At 40.0% G+C, this 18,219-nt stretch overlaps 3 protein-coding genes across 3 annotated transcripts; all 3 read right to left on the bottom strand.

The window, feature by feature from the left end:
* Positions 1-257: 257 nt before the first annotated feature.
* LOC120407293 (interferon epsilon-like) lies at positions 258-833 on the bottom strand. The gene has a single exon (XM_039542802.1). The coding sequence runs from the start codon at positions 831-833 to the stop codon at positions 258-260; it is 576 nt and encodes a 191-aa protein (XP_039398736.1).
* Positions 834-9,522: 8,689 nt separating this feature from the next.
* Positions 9,523-10,098, bottom strand: LOC120407292 (interferon beta-like). Its single transcript, XM_039542801.1, has one exon. It carries the CDS (start codon positions 10,096-10,098, stop codon positions 9,523-9,525), a length of 576 nt encoding a protein of 191 aa, XP_039398735.1.
* A 5,280-nt stretch (positions 10,099-15,378) lies between these two features.
* Positions 15,379-15,951, bottom strand: LOC120407291 (interferon beta-like). The gene has a single exon (XM_039542800.1). It carries the CDS (start codon positions 15,949-15,951, stop codon positions 15,379-15,381), a length of 573 nt encoding a protein of 190 aa, XP_039398734.1.
* Between the last annotated feature and the right edge of the window lie 2,268 nt (positions 15,952-18,219).

Genomic DNA, 18,219 nt, shown 5'->3' with positions numbered 1-18,219 from the left:
GGAGAATCACAAACCTAAATAAAAGTAGAAACACAGAAAAAGAAATCCATGTAATTGCAAATCCATTTCCAGGAGAGAATGGGAAGAGCCTGAAGCTGCTGCCATGGAAATCAGTTGCTATTTGGTCACTGAACCTTGTTGAAGAGGATCAGGCCCTATATAAGCAGAGTTATAAAATATCCGCTATCTCTGTTCAGCTGTATAATTGACACTAATCTTAATTCATTTACTCTAAAGGAAAAGATCAGTACTGTACCTTAGTTACTAAGCCTTCTAGTGAGTTTGTCAATAAGTACAAAACATCTGGGTATTTCCACACGAACGATCTCCCAGGCACACTGGCTGTATTGGTTTTCTTTCAGGAAAGCATCTATCCCCTGAAAGTATTTTTTCACTCTCCGAGTGGTGAGCTGGAGGTCCTCACTTTCTGGGTTGGTTAATTCCTTCTCCATCTGTGTTCTCAAACATGCCTCCAGCCGCTGAATTTGCTGGTAAAGTCCGCTTTGGAACCTGACTATGGATGTCCCATCCCAGGCACTCTGGGTGAGGTTTTTGCTAAAGATGTTGAAGATCTCTTGAAGGATCTCTTGAATTGCCACCTTGGCATTCTCTTTCTGGGACACTGAAAGTTCAACAACATTCTGTGAGGGCTTGAAAGCTGCCCTTTCATTTATGCATTGTGAGGGGAAATTTCCACTCATTTTCTGAAGAAGCTCCAAGCTCTCTTTGTTCATTTTGTTCTGCTGGAAGTGAAGCACGGTACAGAGCCGAGATGAGATTTCAGCAGAGAAGAGCAGTACAAGGCAAACATGCAGCAAACACTTGGTGGTCATGATGATGTCTATACACTCCTTTTCTTTGTGTGGAACCTTGAGCCTGGAGTTTGTTGGGGCTCCTACGTAGACTGCTGTGTCTTTCCTGTATGTCTCTGAATTTAAGTATTTGGTTGGAGAATGTTTCTTTGATCATTTTCTATTTACAAGATTTTCCTTCTTGGAGGTTTCAGAGTTTTTCTTTCTGTTTTTCTTGCTATTTTCTAGTTCTTTTACCATGCTTCCTCCTTCTGTTTTTGTGTGTGAAAGTGACCACCCATGACAATACACAGCCCTGTTAACTCATGTTGGATCCACATACATACAGGCTTTTTATCAGACATTTATTTCTATAATTTGAGAAGATCATCCACAATTTGAAAGTTATATGGAAAAGACCTCCAATTCGTCAGCCAGTGCACTTCCCATTCATAACCTCCTTCATTTGAGAGATCAGGAATATTTAAATTTTTCTAGGCATGGAAGAAGTAAATGTGGGAGGTAAGGGTTAGGCCTCCCAAAAATATTGGCAAATCTCCCCAAATTTAACCATTTCTTCCTATTTAGAAGGCACATTTAAAATCTAGACAACACAAACCATCGGTATCTTCCTTCTGTGAAACCACAGGAGATAGAATGCTCTGAGGAAATTGAACTTTAACCCATTGTTATTTCTAAGTCTTAATATACATACTGGAGCTGAGTAATAGATCCAGCGGAAAGGTGTGAATATCATGTCCTGTTGATCACTCCAAGTAGCTGACAATTGTGAAAAATGAGAATAATCCATAAAACAGGATGAGCAATTAGTATAGTAACACATACTAGAGAGGTACCCACATGGATGACTGTGATTTACAATGTGGTCAGAAGGAAGTTATGCAAAGAAATTACATTATGTATTTTTTACCAAGTGTGTCCCTGGGATGAAAGAATTCAAATAATTTTTTAAAAATGAAATTTAGTGTTCAGCATTTTTGCTGGTTTCTTCTCTTTCCCCTTCCCCTCAGCTTGGGCAGCCAAATTCTTCTAGTTTGTTTTATTCTCTTCACTTCCTGTGGTCACGGTTCATTTTCTGGATCTCAAGCCCGAGCACAGACTGTTGTTCTGGAGTTTCCATCATGACAGGGAAATGTGTTTTAATTCAACAAGAAAACTATTTTCACTGGAATTTAAAAAGAGAAAAATCACATGAAGAAACGATGAAAACATTTGTGTGCATATTAAATAGGTTAGAGTCTCCCAAGTTTTCCTGCGTTTCTATAAGAAAATTGAGATTTTTGCTTCAAATTTTTGAAAGACCCTCTGCAAAGCAGAGAAAGCAGACTTACTAGAGCCCCCAGATCATCATGGGCTAACCCACTATATGAATGAGACCATGCTTTTGGTCGCTCTTATTACTTGAAGCTTCACACCCCCAGCACCCATTGTTCCAGCCTGGGGCAGCCCTGGCAGGGTGGCTGTAATGGAACCACGCTGACAGGGACTGGAAGGCAGGTCTGACAAAGCTCTAGAAGTGATGCAGCCACTCGGGTGCTCTGTATGGAAAGATTTTGTGTTCTGTGCAGAAGACATCGGTTCATCTATTTCTATGAAGAAAGCTGGGGCAACTCTTTCCTCCTGCCTGCTAGTGAGATGATAAGTGAGAACTTAAGTGGGGATATATTAGTGGTGTTTTCCTCCCTTTTTATATACCTGTGGTTGGCTTTCCCACAGGAAGACCTAAAGTCGTAGATGATGGATGACCTCAAATGGCTGTTAAGTAGATTAAAAGATTCTTCCACGTAGCACAGCTTAAAACAATGTGATGGAATGATTGTCAGGAGGTTCTGCTCTGCACTACAGAGGAAATGGAGAAGTTAGACTTTGAAGAAGAGTTTGTATGGCTCCCAGGTGCAATATGACTGCCGTGTTCCACCAGAGAGCGGGGTACATTTTGGAGGTTGGGAACCAATCTGTTTATAATCTTTGACTTGTTCATACAGTCTATTTTTGCTCGCATTATTTCCCTGTTATTGTGTTTTGTCACTACAACTTGTAGGTTTTAACTACAATGAAGGAAGAAAGACTTGGGCAGGAAAGAACTTCTACTGCTGATAGGCACCGCTACTGAAAAAGCCTGCACCATAAGAAAGGATAGGCATTTGTATTAAGAGTTTGCTCCCTGTATATGCCTCTAAGCCAGCCAGTCCCAGCCTGAGCTTCATGAATAGGTGATGGTATAGAGTACTGGATGGTGGTCTTCAGAGAACTGACAGTTCCCACATTATTTTAAAGACAGCTCAAATGTTATAAATGTGTTCCTACTACTCCCTTTCTCTGTAAGCATTTGGTGTTCCTGCCATGAAGGTATTACCTGATCTTAAATAGGAGTGTAAATAGTCCACAGAACAATATTTTTAAGATTAGGCCCGCATTATGAACTCTTTGAGAAACCTGGAGATAAAGATAAGCAAAGGCTTCTGCAATGGTGCCAGCTGTTGACTGTGAGGAATGAACAGAGACTCCTATTAGCAACTCCAAATGAGGTGATAAAAGGGATTTCCAATGGCCTTACATTGCTGTTTTTTTCCTAAAGGGAGATTGCCAATCAGTGTGAAAATTCATACACAGTTTGTTTTTATGCTCTTTGAACATTTAATGTAGTGTTTGTTTGATTTCTCTTAATAACTTTTTAATACGAAATCTCCAGATTTAGGGTGAAATTTGTCATAGGCAGTGCTATGACTGACCAATAGTTCTTCAAAATACTATCTATGTACCCAAAATTGTCACTTTTACTGAATGCTTGTATAGCACCCATAATAATGTGCCTGGGCATTGATAGGGCCCCGGGGAACTGTAATACCAATAATAAGTAATAATCAGCTTGTGCTAGCCCTTCTACCTGCAACTGTCACTGTAGTGCATGTTAACCTGTCAGTTACCACAGCAAAGACTCTCTCTCCAGTTAAGGGAATATGGTTTGCATGTTGCAGAACTTCTATATCTAGATCAGTGATAGTCAGACCTTGGTAGTTCAGGATCCAAATTAGCGATTAACATTACCCAAAACAGCCACAGTTGTGTGAATTCATTGATTCATTTAGTATACTATAGTACTATTCGTATTTAAACAATATGACGGGGAAATACTTAGATTTTTATATAATATATATTATTTTCAGAGCAAATAAGTTAACAAGTTAGTGCAAGTTGATAAATTAATTGGTTCATAACATAGTAACCAATCAGGATGCTTTTACTAACTTAGATTGGTTAATAATTAAATTACCCAGTGTTTTTATATCATGTGCTGCAAAGAGCGACAGGAGACACATTAAAGAGCCACTTGCGGCTCACGAGCTGAAGTCTGAGTATCACTGATCTAGATGCAAGTCAGTGAGATGGTCTGAGAAATACATATAATGAGAATAGTCCCCTTGTCTGGGCCCTGAGATCATGATATCTTCTCCATTAGTTGTTGTTTTTCTCTCTCCCAGCGTTTCTTCTCCATCAGGGCTTGATTAACCAACATGGTATGTGTTAATTTATTTATTTAGGATTATTTTTGTTCAGTTGCAAAACGATGTTTTCCCTTTTGCCCCAGTTTATCAGTTTCAATAGTCCTGTCCCTTAACTTCCTGTGGTCACACTTCACTTTTCACATGCCGTAGCGCAGACTGTTGTGTTGGAGTTTCCATCATGGCAGGGAAGTGTGTTTTAATTCAACAAGAAAACTATTTTCACTGAAATTGGAAAAGAAGATTCCCTTACAGAAAATATGAAAACATTTCTGTTCATATTAATTTGGGTAGAGCCCCATGCTCCTAATGCACTTTCTGGTAAGAAATTCAACATTTTTACTTCAATTATTTGACAGAGACTCTTTAAAGAATCATAGAAATATAGGGCTAGAAGGGACCTCAAGAGGTCATTGAGTCCAGCTTCCTGCATTGACAGGATGAAGTATACCTAGACCAGGGAGGGCCACCTCAGGGAATAGAAATTGTATGATGGGTCATGAATGCTCACAAAATTGGGGTTGGGGTGCAGGCACTGGGGTGGGTCTGGGGATGAGAAGTTTGTGGTGTAGGAGGGTGTTCTGGGCTGGGACCAAGGGGTTTGGAGGCCGAGAGGGTGATCAGGGCTGGGGCAGGGATGCAGGAAAGGGTGCAGGTTCCGGCTGGGAATACGGGCTCTGGGGTGGGGTGGGGATGAGAGGTTTGGGGTGTAGGAGGGTGCTCTGGGCAGGGATCGAGGGATTCAGAGGGCAGGAGGGAGATCAGGGCTGGGGCACGGGGTTGGCGCATGGGGAGAGGCTCAGGGGGTTCAGGCTCCGAGCAGCGCTTACCTCACGTGGCTCCCAGAAGTAGTGGCATGTCCCTCTCTGGCTCCTATGCAGAGGCGCGTCCAGGCGGTTCTGCATTTTGCCCCGTCCACAGGCACTGTACTCCCATTGGAGCATGTAGGAGCCGGAGTGGGGCCATACCGGCTTCTGGAAGCCATGTGGTGCATCAACCGACCCAGTGCTCCGGCCAGAGTGGGGCCGAGCCACGTGGTGTGGGCCTGACCCAGTGTCCCAGCTGGAGCAGGGCTGAGGCATGTGGGCTGACCTTGGGCCAATGCCCCAGCCAGAGTGCTGGAGCGGGGCTGAGCTGCTGGTGCCGCTCACAGGCCGGCTTAAAATGGCTCCTGGGCCAGATTGCCCCATGGTCCATAGTTTGTCCACCCCCGACCTAGACCATCCCTGACAGGTGTTTGTCTAATCTGTTCTTTGAAATCTCCAATGACGGGGATTCCACCACCTCTCTAGGCAATTTATTCCAGTGCTTAACCACCCAGACAGTTAGGAAGTTTTTCCTAATGTCCAACCTAAACCGCCCTTAAGAATACCATTAATACTAACAGGAAAGACCAAGGCATCAAAGTAAATACAGGGTAATGAAAGAACAGAATCTGTTTCAGTAAATCTGTATATCAACAGCACATAGGCACAGAAGTAGTGTATAGTTTGAGGAAAGTTAGTTACAAAGGGCACAGATCCTGCCCCAGAGGCTTCATGCAGCGATAGAGTTCTCTGTGTGAGTATCTCAGCTGCTTCACATGGAAGCATGTGTGATGTGGGCTGAGGTGGAGTAGGGTTTGCTGCCTTCACTCATCATTCCTTCTTTCCTGTGACCCCATGGATTATTTTCCATAGCCCTGGAAAATACTCCTTGACACTGAAAAGATGAGGGCAGAGAGTATAATGGGTGGTAATGCAAAGTGGTGAGACCTTTGTCATCTGTGCAGAAATCAAAGAATCTGCTTAGTCTGGGGATGGAACTACAGCCATTTTCGTGAGGAAGGCTGGGGTCCAACCTGCTCCTCCTCATTCCTGCCCACCATTGGAAGGATGTGGGAGAACCTCCGTGGGGGATATTTACAGAGTTTCCCTCTCTTTTAAGAAATGTGAGCTTGGATTCCCCACAGGCATTTGGTGCTCCTTATGGTACGAGTGATATTGTCAAAGAGCTCAACTGAATTCTCCACTCAGTATGGCCCTTTTTTTATTAAAAGTCTGATGGCATGAATAAGAATAGTTTCTCTCTAGCACAGAATAGGTTTGGGGTAGTTAGGGTTTTTCAGAAGAATTCAGTATTGTTCCTGGGTAGTAACTGACTGACGCATTCCCCCAAACTGGGAGCTGCTTTTTAGAGGTGACAGAGAAACTATGATAATCCTCATTCAAATGTCCTATCCCTGCTCTCATTACTCACATGTAATTTTGTTTGTGGTGTGCACTCAAGAATGAATTTAGTCTGTGCTGTGCTCACTCAAAAATAATGGAACCAAATGTGTGTGAAGGATATATAAATGAGAAGCATTCATGGAAGCCCATACTTAATGGGTGGGGGCGATGCTTGTAAATGTATTGTGGGGAGGTGGTATGTGAATGCACACAAACCCGATTGATGGAGTTATGAACAAGCTAATTAAATGCTAACTTAACTGGTGTGTTTTTGAGCGTTCATACTGTTTGTGATTGGTGCCCTCTCTCCTCCCACCCAGTAGTTTGGCTTCTTCCAACACATCTGCTAAACCAAACATCCACAACAAGAAGTTATTTGGTGGGGGAAAATAACCAAGGAAAAAGTAGCAGAGGAAAAAGAGGCAGAGGTCAGGTCTGGTGCATGGTTTGTTACAGTGGAAAGACTAATTTTCACTCCATAGCTACTTTTTTAAATATGGAAGTACAGTGAACTTGCACACTGATTCATCAATGTATTTAATTATATTCCCAACTAGAAGCACGAACATCAGTGGGATGGGTCACATACCATAAGTCGTGTGCATAAGTACTTTCTGGACTTGGGGTTTTAAGGCTGAACAAGTGTAGAGGGTTTTTTTGGATTTTTTAAAAATGGGTATTTGATACAAAAGACTACCACTATATGTTGCTATTTTGTATAAAATAATAATTTATTCAAATGTATCTATGATAAAATGTAAATAAGAGCAATAAATAATAGACTGACATAAATATCCTGTTACAAATATCATAAAATGTTCTGAACATATTTCCACAATACACAAATAGAATAAATAGTAGAAACAGCTTTTAAAATTCCATTGCATCTCCTTTTAACTTGTGTATAAAATGTTAATTGATTTTGGTTAGTACTTCTAAAAATTTTATTTTAATTTCTGAACTTCTTTGTGAGTTTGTCCTATGGTTGAAAACTGTTTAATTCCACTTGGATTCTCTTGCCGGCACTGATGCTGAACTGCTTCTCTGCTAGAGGAAATAATTGGTATCTCTTCACTTTCATCCTGGTGAGCTGAAAGTCCTTCCTTCCTTCCTGGTAAGAGTCCCACTTTCCATCATTGCAACCAAGCCTGTCTCCAGATGACCAGCTGGCTGATGAGTCTATGCTGGACCCTCTGAATGGAACTTCCGCCTGAGGTAGCTTGGGAGAGATTTTGCAAAAGCAGCAGGAAATGTGTTGGAAGATTTCCTGGATTGTCACCTGGGCATTTTCTTACAGGGACTCTCAGAACTTGAGAACCTCTTGCTGCCACATGAAATCGCTCTCTTGGTTCTGACATTATAGGAAAATTATCCAGACCTCTTTGTTTGGAAGCTGATCCAGTTCACATAGAATCATAGAATCTCAGGGTTGGAAGGGACGTCAGGAGGTCATCTAGTCCAACCCCCTGCTCAAAGCAGGACTAATTCCCAACTAAATCATCCCAGCCAGGGCTTTGTCAAGCCTGACCTTAAAAACCTCTAAGGAAGGAGATTCCACCACCTCCCTAGGTAACCCATTCCAGTGTTTCACCACTTTCTGAGTGAAAAAGTTTTTCCTAATATCCAACCTATAACCTGTGTTATGCTGTTATACTGTGGTTATACTGCATGTTACAGTTCATATGTGAGATTTGATCAGAGAAGAGTTGAACCATAGAAATATATAGCAAACACTTAATGTCAACAATGTTTAAGGTCTAACCCTTTCTTTTAAAATTCTTAATTGTCTTGAAGCTTTTTTGCATCAGTATCCTTAATTCTAAGCATTTTAAACACAGTAAATGAACAGAATATTATCACATAAAACGTAGTTTGTGCAGCTGGAATTTCGTAATAGAGTGAATGTATTGCACAAAACATCAAGCGTTCTGGAGTGTTAGAAGTCACTGTGGGAAGAATCAGCAGAGAGGAGGGATTCCACTGCATCCTTCTGGTTTAACCTCAGTAGTTGCAGGATCCGGAGCTGAAATGAAATTGGAACTAGTTGAAACACAAAGGGAAAAAATATAATTTTCATTGAATTGATCTCAATAAATTAAATGAAAATATCTTTTCCACATGTAAGCTCGCAAGTCTTTTAGTATGTTCATATTTTTTTAAAGTCTCTAGGAATCTTCTCAAACCTTGGAATACTAGAAATAGTTCTCATGAGGACAGATTAATTAATAGCAATGATGATAATCATAGAAACACACTACATCTGTCGAAGTCAGAATACTTTGGTCAGCAGATAATGATACATCCCTCCCTCCCACACCGAAAAGTGCTGGTGAGGTGCCTAAGAATTCCACATATATGTACTTTGTTGCAAGGTCTGCCAATTACCTACTGCCCAGCAGTACTGCTATGTGAGAGATTATGAAGATGTGCAAAAATAAATAATAGTAGAAACACATAAAAATAAATCCATGTAATTGCAAATCCATTTCCAGCACAGGACAGGAAGAGTCTCAGACTGCTGCCATGGAAATCAGTTGGTATTTGGCCATTTACCCTGTAGAACAGGGGTAGGCAACCTATGGGCAGCGTGCGTGTTTAATGCGGCACGCGAGCTGATTTTCAATGGCACTCATAGTGCCCTGGCCCTGGCCACCGGTCTGGGGGGCTCTGCATTTTAATTTAATTTTAAATGAAGCTTCTTAAATATTTTAAAAACCTTATTTACTTTACATACAACAATAGTTTAGTTATATATTATAGACTTAGAGAGAGAGATCTTCTAAAAACTTTGAAATGTATTACTGGCATGTGAAACCTTAAATTAGAGTGAATAAATGAAGACTTGGCACAGCACTTCAGAAAGGTTGCCGACCCCTGCTGTAGAAGAATGATCAGGCCCATATAAGCAAAGAGATAAACTATCCGCTATCTCTGTTCAGCTGTATAAATTACACTAATGTTAATTCATTTACTCTAGGGAAAAGTTTTGACTGTACCTTAGTTATTAAGCCTTCTAGTGAGTTTGTCAACTAGTACAAAACATCTGGGTATTTCCATGCGAATGATCTCCCAGGCACACAGGCTGTATTGTTTTTCTTTCAGGAAAACATCTATCCCCTGGAAGTATTGTTTCACTCTCCGACTGGTGAGCTGGAGGTCCTCACTTTCTGGGTTGGTTAAGCCCTTCTCCATATGTGCTTTCAAACATGCCTCCAGCCGCTGAATTTGTAGATAAAGTCCATTTTGGAACCTGACTATGGAAGTCTCCTCCCAGGCACTCTGGGTGAGGTTTTTGCTAAAGATGTTGAAGATCTCTTGGAGGATCTCTTGAATTGCCACCTTGGCATTCTCCTTCTGGGACACTGGAAGTTGGGCAACATCCTGGGTGGGTTTGAAAGCTGCCCTTTCATTTATGCATTGTGAGGGGAAATTTCCGCTCATTTTCTGCAGAAGCTCCAAGCTTTCTTTGTTCACTTTGTTCTGCTGGAAGTGAAGCATGGTACAGAGCCGAGATGAGATTTCAGTAGAGAAGAGCAGCATGAGGCAAACGTGCAGCAAACACCTGGTGGTCATGATGATGTCTATACACTCCTTTTCTTTGTGTGGAACCTTGTGCCTGGAGTTTGTTGAAGGTCCTATGTAGACTGCTGTGTCTTTCCTTCATGTCTCTGAATTTAAATATTTGTCTGCAGAATTTTTGTTTCATCATTTTCTGTTTTTAAGGTTTTTCCCTCCTGGAGGCTTCAGTCTTTTTCTTTCTGTTTAATTCACTGCTTTCTAGTTCTTTTACCACGCTTCCTCCTTTTTGTATTTTTGTGAAAGTGACCACAAATGACCATATACAACCCCTTTAACTCATGGTGGTTCCACATGCATACAGGCTTTTCATGATACATTAACTTAAAGATGTAATTTAATAAGATCATCCACACTTCAGAAGTGGTAGAGAGAAGACCCCCAATTCATCAAACCTTACACTTCCCATTCATAACCTCCTTCATTTGACAGAAACAATAGTTTAGGTATATTTAAAGTTCTGAGGTATAGAGGAAATGGAAGGAAAGGGTTAGGCCTCGGGGAGCTGGAACAATTTGTATAGTGGGGCTGTTGAGAGCCATTGAACCAAACTGTAAACTCTGAATATGAAGGAAACCACTTCAAGCCAGGGGATGTGGCAGCACCTATGTTAGGCCGCCCAAAAATATTGGTAAATTTCAACTTCAACCATGCAACCTGGAAAGCACACTTAATATGGAGACAGCAGAAAATATCGGTATCTTCCTTCTAGGAAAACAAAGGAGACAGAGAGTGTGCTCTGTGAGAATGGAAGCTTTTTTCATTTTTTGTTTACTTCCAGATCTGAACATATATATATACTGTAGCTGAGGAATAGATGCAGTTAGGCGGTGTGAACATCATGTCCTACTGGTCACTCTGAGTAGCTGACAGTGGTGAAAAATTGAGGGTAATTCATAAAACAAGATGAGCAATTAGTTACACATACTAGAGAGGTACCCACATGGATGATTGTGATTTACAGTGTGGCCAGAAGGAGGTTATGAAGAGAAGTCATGCTGTGTATTTTTAACAGGCATGTCCCTGGGTTGTAATAATTCAAAGAATTTTTTAAAAATCAAAATCAGTGTTCACCATTTTTGTTGGTTCCTTCTCTTTTGACTTTTGCTTTCCCCTTGGCGTGGGCAGGGAAACTCTTCTGCGTTGTTTAAGCCTCTTTGTTTCCTGTGGTCACATTTCATTTTCTGGTACTCTTCCCCTAGCAAAGACTGTTTTGCTGGATTTTTCCATCATGTCAGGAAAATGTGTTTTCATCCAAAAAGAAAACTATTTTCCCTGAAATTAGAAAGGAAGAATATCATGAATAAACCATGAAAAGATTTTTGTGCATATTAATTTGGTTAGTCTCCCAAGTCTCCTGCACTTTTATAAGAAATGTCACATTTGTATCAGCTACATAAAAGTTTCTGTAAAGCAGAGAAAGCAGACTTACCAGAGACCCCAGATTGCCATGGGCTATGCTCCCCATTCTCCACACCTGCTAGTATCCCCTCCTGCCTACCAGTGGAAGGATAAAAGTGAGCTAAAGTGGGGATGTATTGGTATCATTTTCCTCCCCTTTTATCCCCCCGTGGTTGGTTTTCCCACGGGGAGGCCTGAAATCTTAGATGATACATATCATCAAATGGCTTCTTCAATAGATGCATGGATTCTTCCACATAGCACAGCTTATAAACAGTATGATGGGATGAATGTGAGGAGATTCCCCTCTACTCTATGGGTAATGAAGTACCTATAGTTTGAAGAGTTTGTATAGCTCCCAGGTGCTATATGACTGCCAAGTTCCACTGGAGGTGGGGGGATACATTTTGGAGGTGGTGATTTTGTCACCTTTGAATTTTTCATACAGTCTATTTTTGCTTTCATTATTGTCGTATAATTGTGTTTTGTCAATATAACCTGTAGGCTCCAACTACGTGAAGGAATGAATGAAGGGAGGAAGATTTGGGCAGGAAAGGATTTCGACAGCTGATGGCTACAGCTATTGGGAAAAAAACTGCACCATAAGAAAGGATAGGCTTTTGTTTTAATAGTTAACTCCTTATACATGCCTTTAAATCAGCAGGTACCAAAACGAGTTTCATGAATCAGTGGTAGTAGATGGAGTACTGGGTGGTGGTCTTCAGAGAACTGGCAGATCCCATGTTCCTTTAAAGACAGCTAAAATGATATAAATGTGTTTCTAGTGCTACCTTTCTTTGTAAGCATTTGGTGTACCTGCCAAAAAAAATGCTACCTGATCTTGAATGGGAGGGGAAATGATCATTAGAACAATTTTGGTAAGATTAGGTCCACATAATGAAATGTTTGAGAAACCCTCAGATAAAGAGAACAGAGGGTAAAAGCTTCTGCAATGCTGCCATCTGTTGACTGTGAAGAATTTACAGTCTCCTAGAGACCCCATAGTTTGGTTTATGTTACAAAAAGGATTTAAAATGGGACATACATTCTTGTTTTTTCTCCAAAGGCAAGTTGCCAATCAGTGTAAAAATTCACGCACGATTCATTTTTTTTACTATTTGAACATTTAATGTAGTGGTTGTTTGACTTCTTTTAAATAAGAAATCTCCAGATTTAGGGTCTGGCTTAAATTAATCCTAGACAGTGCTATGGCTGACTAATAGCTCTTCAAAAATACTGTGTACATACCCAAACGTGGGAAAGAGATAGACCAGGGGTTGGCAACCTTTCAGAAGTGGTGTGCTGAGTCTTCATTTATTCACTCTAATTTAAGGTTTCATGTGCCAGTAATACATTTTAACATTTTTAGAAGGTCTCTTTCTATAAGTCTATAATATATAACTAAACTATTGTTGTATTTAAAGTAAATAAGGTTTTAAAAATGTTTAAGAAGCTTCATTTAAAATTCAATTAAAATGAAGAGCCCCCCGGACCGGTGGCCAGGACCTGGGCAGTGTGAGTGCCACTGAAAATCAGCTTGTGTGCCGCCTTTGGCACGCGTGCCATAGGTTGCCTACCCCTGAGATAGACTCTTACAAGATTTGGTCCAACGGATGTTTTTTGTTTTTGTTTATTTTGGTTTTTTTTGCTTTCAGATAATTTTTAACTATTGGGTTTAGGGTAATTTTTAGTCATTATTCTCAGCACAACTGAAATTTTGATGCACTATGCTCATATAGCTTCTGGTTGTTGGTGCAACATGCAGTCCATAAGCACACATGCTTGTTTTGGGAGTGCCAGGGGGAGAGCAAAGGGAAGCAGCACCAGATGCTTACAAGCCTGAATGACAGGAGGGGTTGGGTATGTACAAGCTTGATGCTGTTTGTGAGCCAAGTGTACCCAAACCTGACTGGTGGAGGGGGACAGTTAGGCCCACACAAGCCTCCTTGGTGGGGGGGAGAGCGGAAACAGAGTCTGCACACATGGAAACCTGATTCATGAGGAGCCAGTTCACTCACATCTCATTAGGGTTGTGAGGGGACAAGCAACTTTGTACCACGACAGCCTGAAGTCTTCCTCTTGGAATGCCAGCCTCTCCATCACGCCTTTAATTTAATCACAATGAGCTACTGCTCCAAACACCCGCAACTACAAATGTTGTGAGGAAAAATAATCTCGTAACAGACAGACACACAAAAGCTGCAGAGTTGAGGTTGTGGTATGTGGTCTATTGGAGTGGTAAAACTAATGACCATAGCTATTTTTCTTATGGAGTCACTGCTGAATCAGAGTTTATGTTCACAATGCACTTTAGCATGTTCTCACGTTTAACCACTTATGTCAAAGGGAAGCTTGTGTACTTAAAGTTAGGCAAATGTTTACAAGTCCTTTGCTGAACTGGAGTCTTAAGGTAACAAGAGAAGATTTTTCTTGGGTCTCTATTTTTTTTAAATATCTAATTAATACAAATCACTACTTCTGTAGGTTGCTATTTTGTATAAATAAATATTTATTTATAAATATTATTAAATCTCTGAAAAAAATAAATAAAAGAAATACATTAATATTTTGAATAAATATAAATGGACCAACATAAAACACTTTTACAAATCCAGTGAAATGATATGAAACTATTTTCACAGTGCAGGAAAATAACATATATTTGCACTAGTTTAAAATTTAAGAGTGCCTAGAAACTGGGCTATTCTTGTTTCTTTGTTATCCTTGCAGCAAAATACACCTCCAGAAGTTTCACTTGCTTATGAGTCCATGTCAGGATCTTTATGTGTGCCTGTCGTTCCAGGCAGCTTGTGAGGGTATTTAGCATGAGATGTAGGAAATCTGTTGGAGGATCTCTTGGATGATCTCCTGGATCCAGTCTCTTTCTGGGTTTCTCTGGGCTTGAGAAACTTTTCGGGCCATGCGTAATATCAATGATGAAGGAATAGTAAGGTTTTTCTCCTTTGGTTCAAATACTATGTTGTCTTCTGCGATGTTTTCAGCAAAATCTTCTGTTTTACATTTTCTCATGTGAATAAATCTGTCCAGTAATGGCAAGTAGTATATAACTAGTACAGTTGAAGTTTGACAGTTTGCTTAATTGAAGATGGACTGATAAGAGTCTCGAAAGGTGCTGCTTGTAGAATCAATTTAGAGATGAAGGACTCCAGCGAAGGTGCAGTTTCATTCAGCTGTTTTCATAACATCATTACTTGAAGCAGCATGTGCTGGAATGAAAAAGGGGGAATGGTTCAAACATGGAGAGTTTCAAATGCCAAATATAGGCCATCTTTTTTCTAAGCAGATGTCAACTCATAAATCCTGAGCCTCACTGCACTTATCATCTTGTCACAATTTGTTGTTACTAAGGCTGTTGAATTTAGGGGTAAACAAAACAAAGAAAAGCAGAATAAGAACCTTCGGACATCCCCATGTGCAGAATTGGATGATGGGCTAGAAGTGTGTGAGCACAGACCCTGCGTTTTCTTGTGTCCTAACTGGAATGTTGTCTAACGAGGCAGTTGTTGAAAGGGGGCTTCTTACTGTTCTTTTCCCCAGCTTAGACACTTACTGGGCAAAATTATATTTGGTATGGTTAGTTATTACTTAACGATATTTTGTCATTAGTTAGCAGTTATGATATATTTGTATATTTTTCATATAGAATATTGTGTGTGGTAGAGAAGCACTAAATTATATGCTACTCTAAAACGATTTGAACATATTTTTGAAATAGCTTTATGCATAAAATTATGATGGGAGAAAGATTGGGCCCTACATATTAGGAGTTATAAACCTATTGACCCATCTCTCTGCAGCTGTTTTAATCAAATAATATTATCTGAGTTTTTCTAGGAAAAAAGAAAAGATGATACCTTAATTTTGAAGTCTCTTTGTGAGTATGTTGAGCATGAGGAAACATCTGGATATTTCTGCACGGATGATCTCCCAGGCACACTGGCTGTATTGCTTTTCTTTCAGGAAATCGTTGATTGTCTGGAAATATCTCTTCAGTTTGAGGCTGGTGAGCAGGAGGTTCTCCTTTCCTGGGTAGGTTATTTCCTTTTCCATCTCAGCACTCAAACACGTCCCCAGTTTCTCAATCTGCTGGTGAAGTCCATTCTGGAATTCCTTTATGGATGTCTCATTCCAGGCAGCTTGGGTGAGATTGTTGTTAAAGATATGGAAGAGTTCTTGGAGGATCTGCTGAATGGCTTCCTTGGCATACTCTTGCTGGGACAGTCGGATCTTGAGGATATCTCTGGGCTTGAAAGCTGTCCTTTCATTTAGACATTGGAAGGGAAAGTTTCCACCCATTTTCTCCAGATGCTCTAAACTCTTGCTGTTCATTCTGGTTTGTAGAACATAAATCCTGTTACAGTCCAGACATGAGATTTTACTGGAGAAGAGCAACATGAGGCAAAATTGCAGCAAACTCCTGAAGATCATGGTGATGTCTTAAATTCTCTGTCTTTGTGTAGAACTTGAGCAACTGGTGCCTGTTCAAGGTCTTTCGTAGACTTTTGTGTTTTTGACCCATGTCTCTGAATTTAAGTATTCTGTAGGAAAAGAAATTTCCTTCATCACTTTCTACTTTTCAAGGTTTTTCCTGCGTGAGGTTTTTACTTTCAGTTTCCTTCTTTTTATTTAATGGAAGCGAACAAGTCATTAGAAGAACAAAACCACAGTCATTACTTTTTTAAAATTAAAGAATCCCTACATTTCTTTCCTTAGGTCTCCCCCAGCCCTCTTAGATAAAGAAAATGTAAAGGGTAAGAAGAATGATGATTAACAGTGTCATCCAGTTACAGGTTAGAGTAGGGACCTGTCTGTCTACTCCCAAGTACCGTAGTTAGTAGGGATAGGCAGATCTGAATGTGTGTTCCATCAGTAAGTTACATCAGCAAGACTATCTGTCTTATGAGAGAGGAAAAACCATGTGTGTAGAGAATACCAGGGGATGGACAGAGGGTACTGAAAAACTGGGAGGTTTACTTAAGAAACTGATAACTGAAAAGATTGTGTGTTTGAGTTTTCACCATTCAAGCTTTATTCTTTTTTTTCAATGTGCATTTCACTGAGCTTGGACATTGAAATTCAAGTGGTCTGATGAATGAAGGTGCATCCTGTGGCAAGTTTCATTTTCTGTTTTTCATACCATAGCACTAAGCTGTCATGTTGGAGTTTCCATCAGTGAAGGGGAATGGTTTCCAACTGAAAAATTGAAAAGGAATGTTTTCATATTAATTTTAAAAAAGGAAAAGAAGAAAACATAAACATATTTCCGTTCATGTCACTTCTTTTACATCTCCCTCCCCCATCACCTCAATTTCTTTCTTTAGTCATGATCTAGAGTTTTGCCTAAACTATTTGGAAGTGTCACTTTGAAGAATGTACATAAGTATTGTACATAAGTATACCATATGAGGGACCCAGTCATACCAGAGGCTTTGCACCCCAATCTTGCATTCACTCCATGGGGGTCCTTTGTGTGCATTTTCTGGCAAGTTGAACCTTCAGGAGATAATATTTATATTAAAGAGAAAAATTAAAAAATCTGAATCTTAGCTTTTCTTTTTAAAGTAAGAAAGCAATGGGAGTAAAGACACACAGTCTTTCAGCATATTTTCATAAGCAATTAACCTGTTTTCTGGGAAAGATTAGCTGTAGACTCAGCTGGGTGAAATATTTACTAGAATTTGATGAAATACCGCATATTTAAATTTCAGTGAAAATAGCAGGAATTTTTACTGGAATGTTTTCCTCTGTGCCAGCCAGCTTAATTTGAATGTGAAATAAGAGATTAGTTTAACCTCTTTTCCTATTTGCAAATAATCTGCAAATAAATTCAGAATGTGTGAATGTGTTCATTTAAAATGATTTGACAAATGGTTTATACACATTCCACTCTGATTGCTCAGGACCTCCTCACCACGTCTTTTCCCTATGAATATTTGCTATGCATAATTTGCTACTTGTTCTGTTTTATGGTTTACCTGAGTCACAATGCTATTGTGTCTGTTCCCGGGCTGGTTGCCTTCAAATTCAAAACTGCTTTCAAAATGTCTGCATGAACTTTTCTCAAGAAAATTCTCTTTAAAATAAGCATTTATATGAGTGTTTGTTATACTTTCTTATTAAAGAGATGTTCTTTACTAACAAAAACTCAAATGGAGAAATATTACAGAAAATGTTTATAAAGGGCCAAACATTTGTCATAAATGTTTAATAAGTCTCTCATGTTTGGACTGTAGCTGAAATATGTTGTTGACTGATAGCTCTTCAGAACTAGTATCCACCTACACCAAACTTGGTAGAGAGGTGGATCCTCACTAGATCTCATGCAATCGTCAGGTTTATTACTAGAATTTTAAATGTTGGGTTTAGGTAATGTTTAGGCATTGTTGATGTTATGACTGAAAGTAGAACACATTCTGTACACCAAACTGGTTGTTGGTGGCAAGGAACCACACAAGCCTGATTTGGATGGTGTGGAGGGGTGGCACCAGTTGTTCAGAAAACTGAGGGATAGAATTGCTGACTTAAGTGTCCAGAAGCCTGATTGATATGACTTGATTTGTTTGTGTGTGTGTCGGGGTGTGTGTGTGTCTGTCTGTAAGACTTGTGAATTCTAGTTGATATTATGAAGTTGTTGTCATGAAATTTCCTGATCATAGGAAACCTCTTTCTATGTGTGTCCATCCTGCTGGACAGGAC

The sequence above is a fragment of the Mauremys reevesii genome, linkage group 6, assembly GCF_016161935.1.
Source record: "Mauremys reevesii isolate NIE-2019 linkage group 6, ASM1616193v1, whole genome shotgun sequence".
Lineage (NCBI taxonomy): Eukaryota > Metazoa > Chordata > Testudines > Geoemydidae > Mauremys > Mauremys reevesii.
The sequence above is the reverse complement of the archived record's forward strand: the minus strand, read 5'-3'. Positions and strand labels throughout refer to the sequence as shown.

Excerpts from the sequence above, each read along its gene's own strand:
- LOC120407293 (XM_039542802.1), bottom strand. The coding sequence starts at position 833 with ATGACCACCAAGTGTTTGCTGCATGTTTGCCTTGTACTGCTCTTCTCT.
- LOC120407292 (XM_039542801.1), bottom strand. The coding sequence starts at position 10,098 with ATGACCACCAGGTGTTTGCTGCACGTTTGCCTCATGCTGCTCTTCTCT.
- LOC120407291 (XM_039542800.1), bottom strand. The coding sequence starts at position 15,951 with ATGATCTTCAGGAGTTTGCTGCAATTTTGCCTCATGTTGCTCTTCTCC.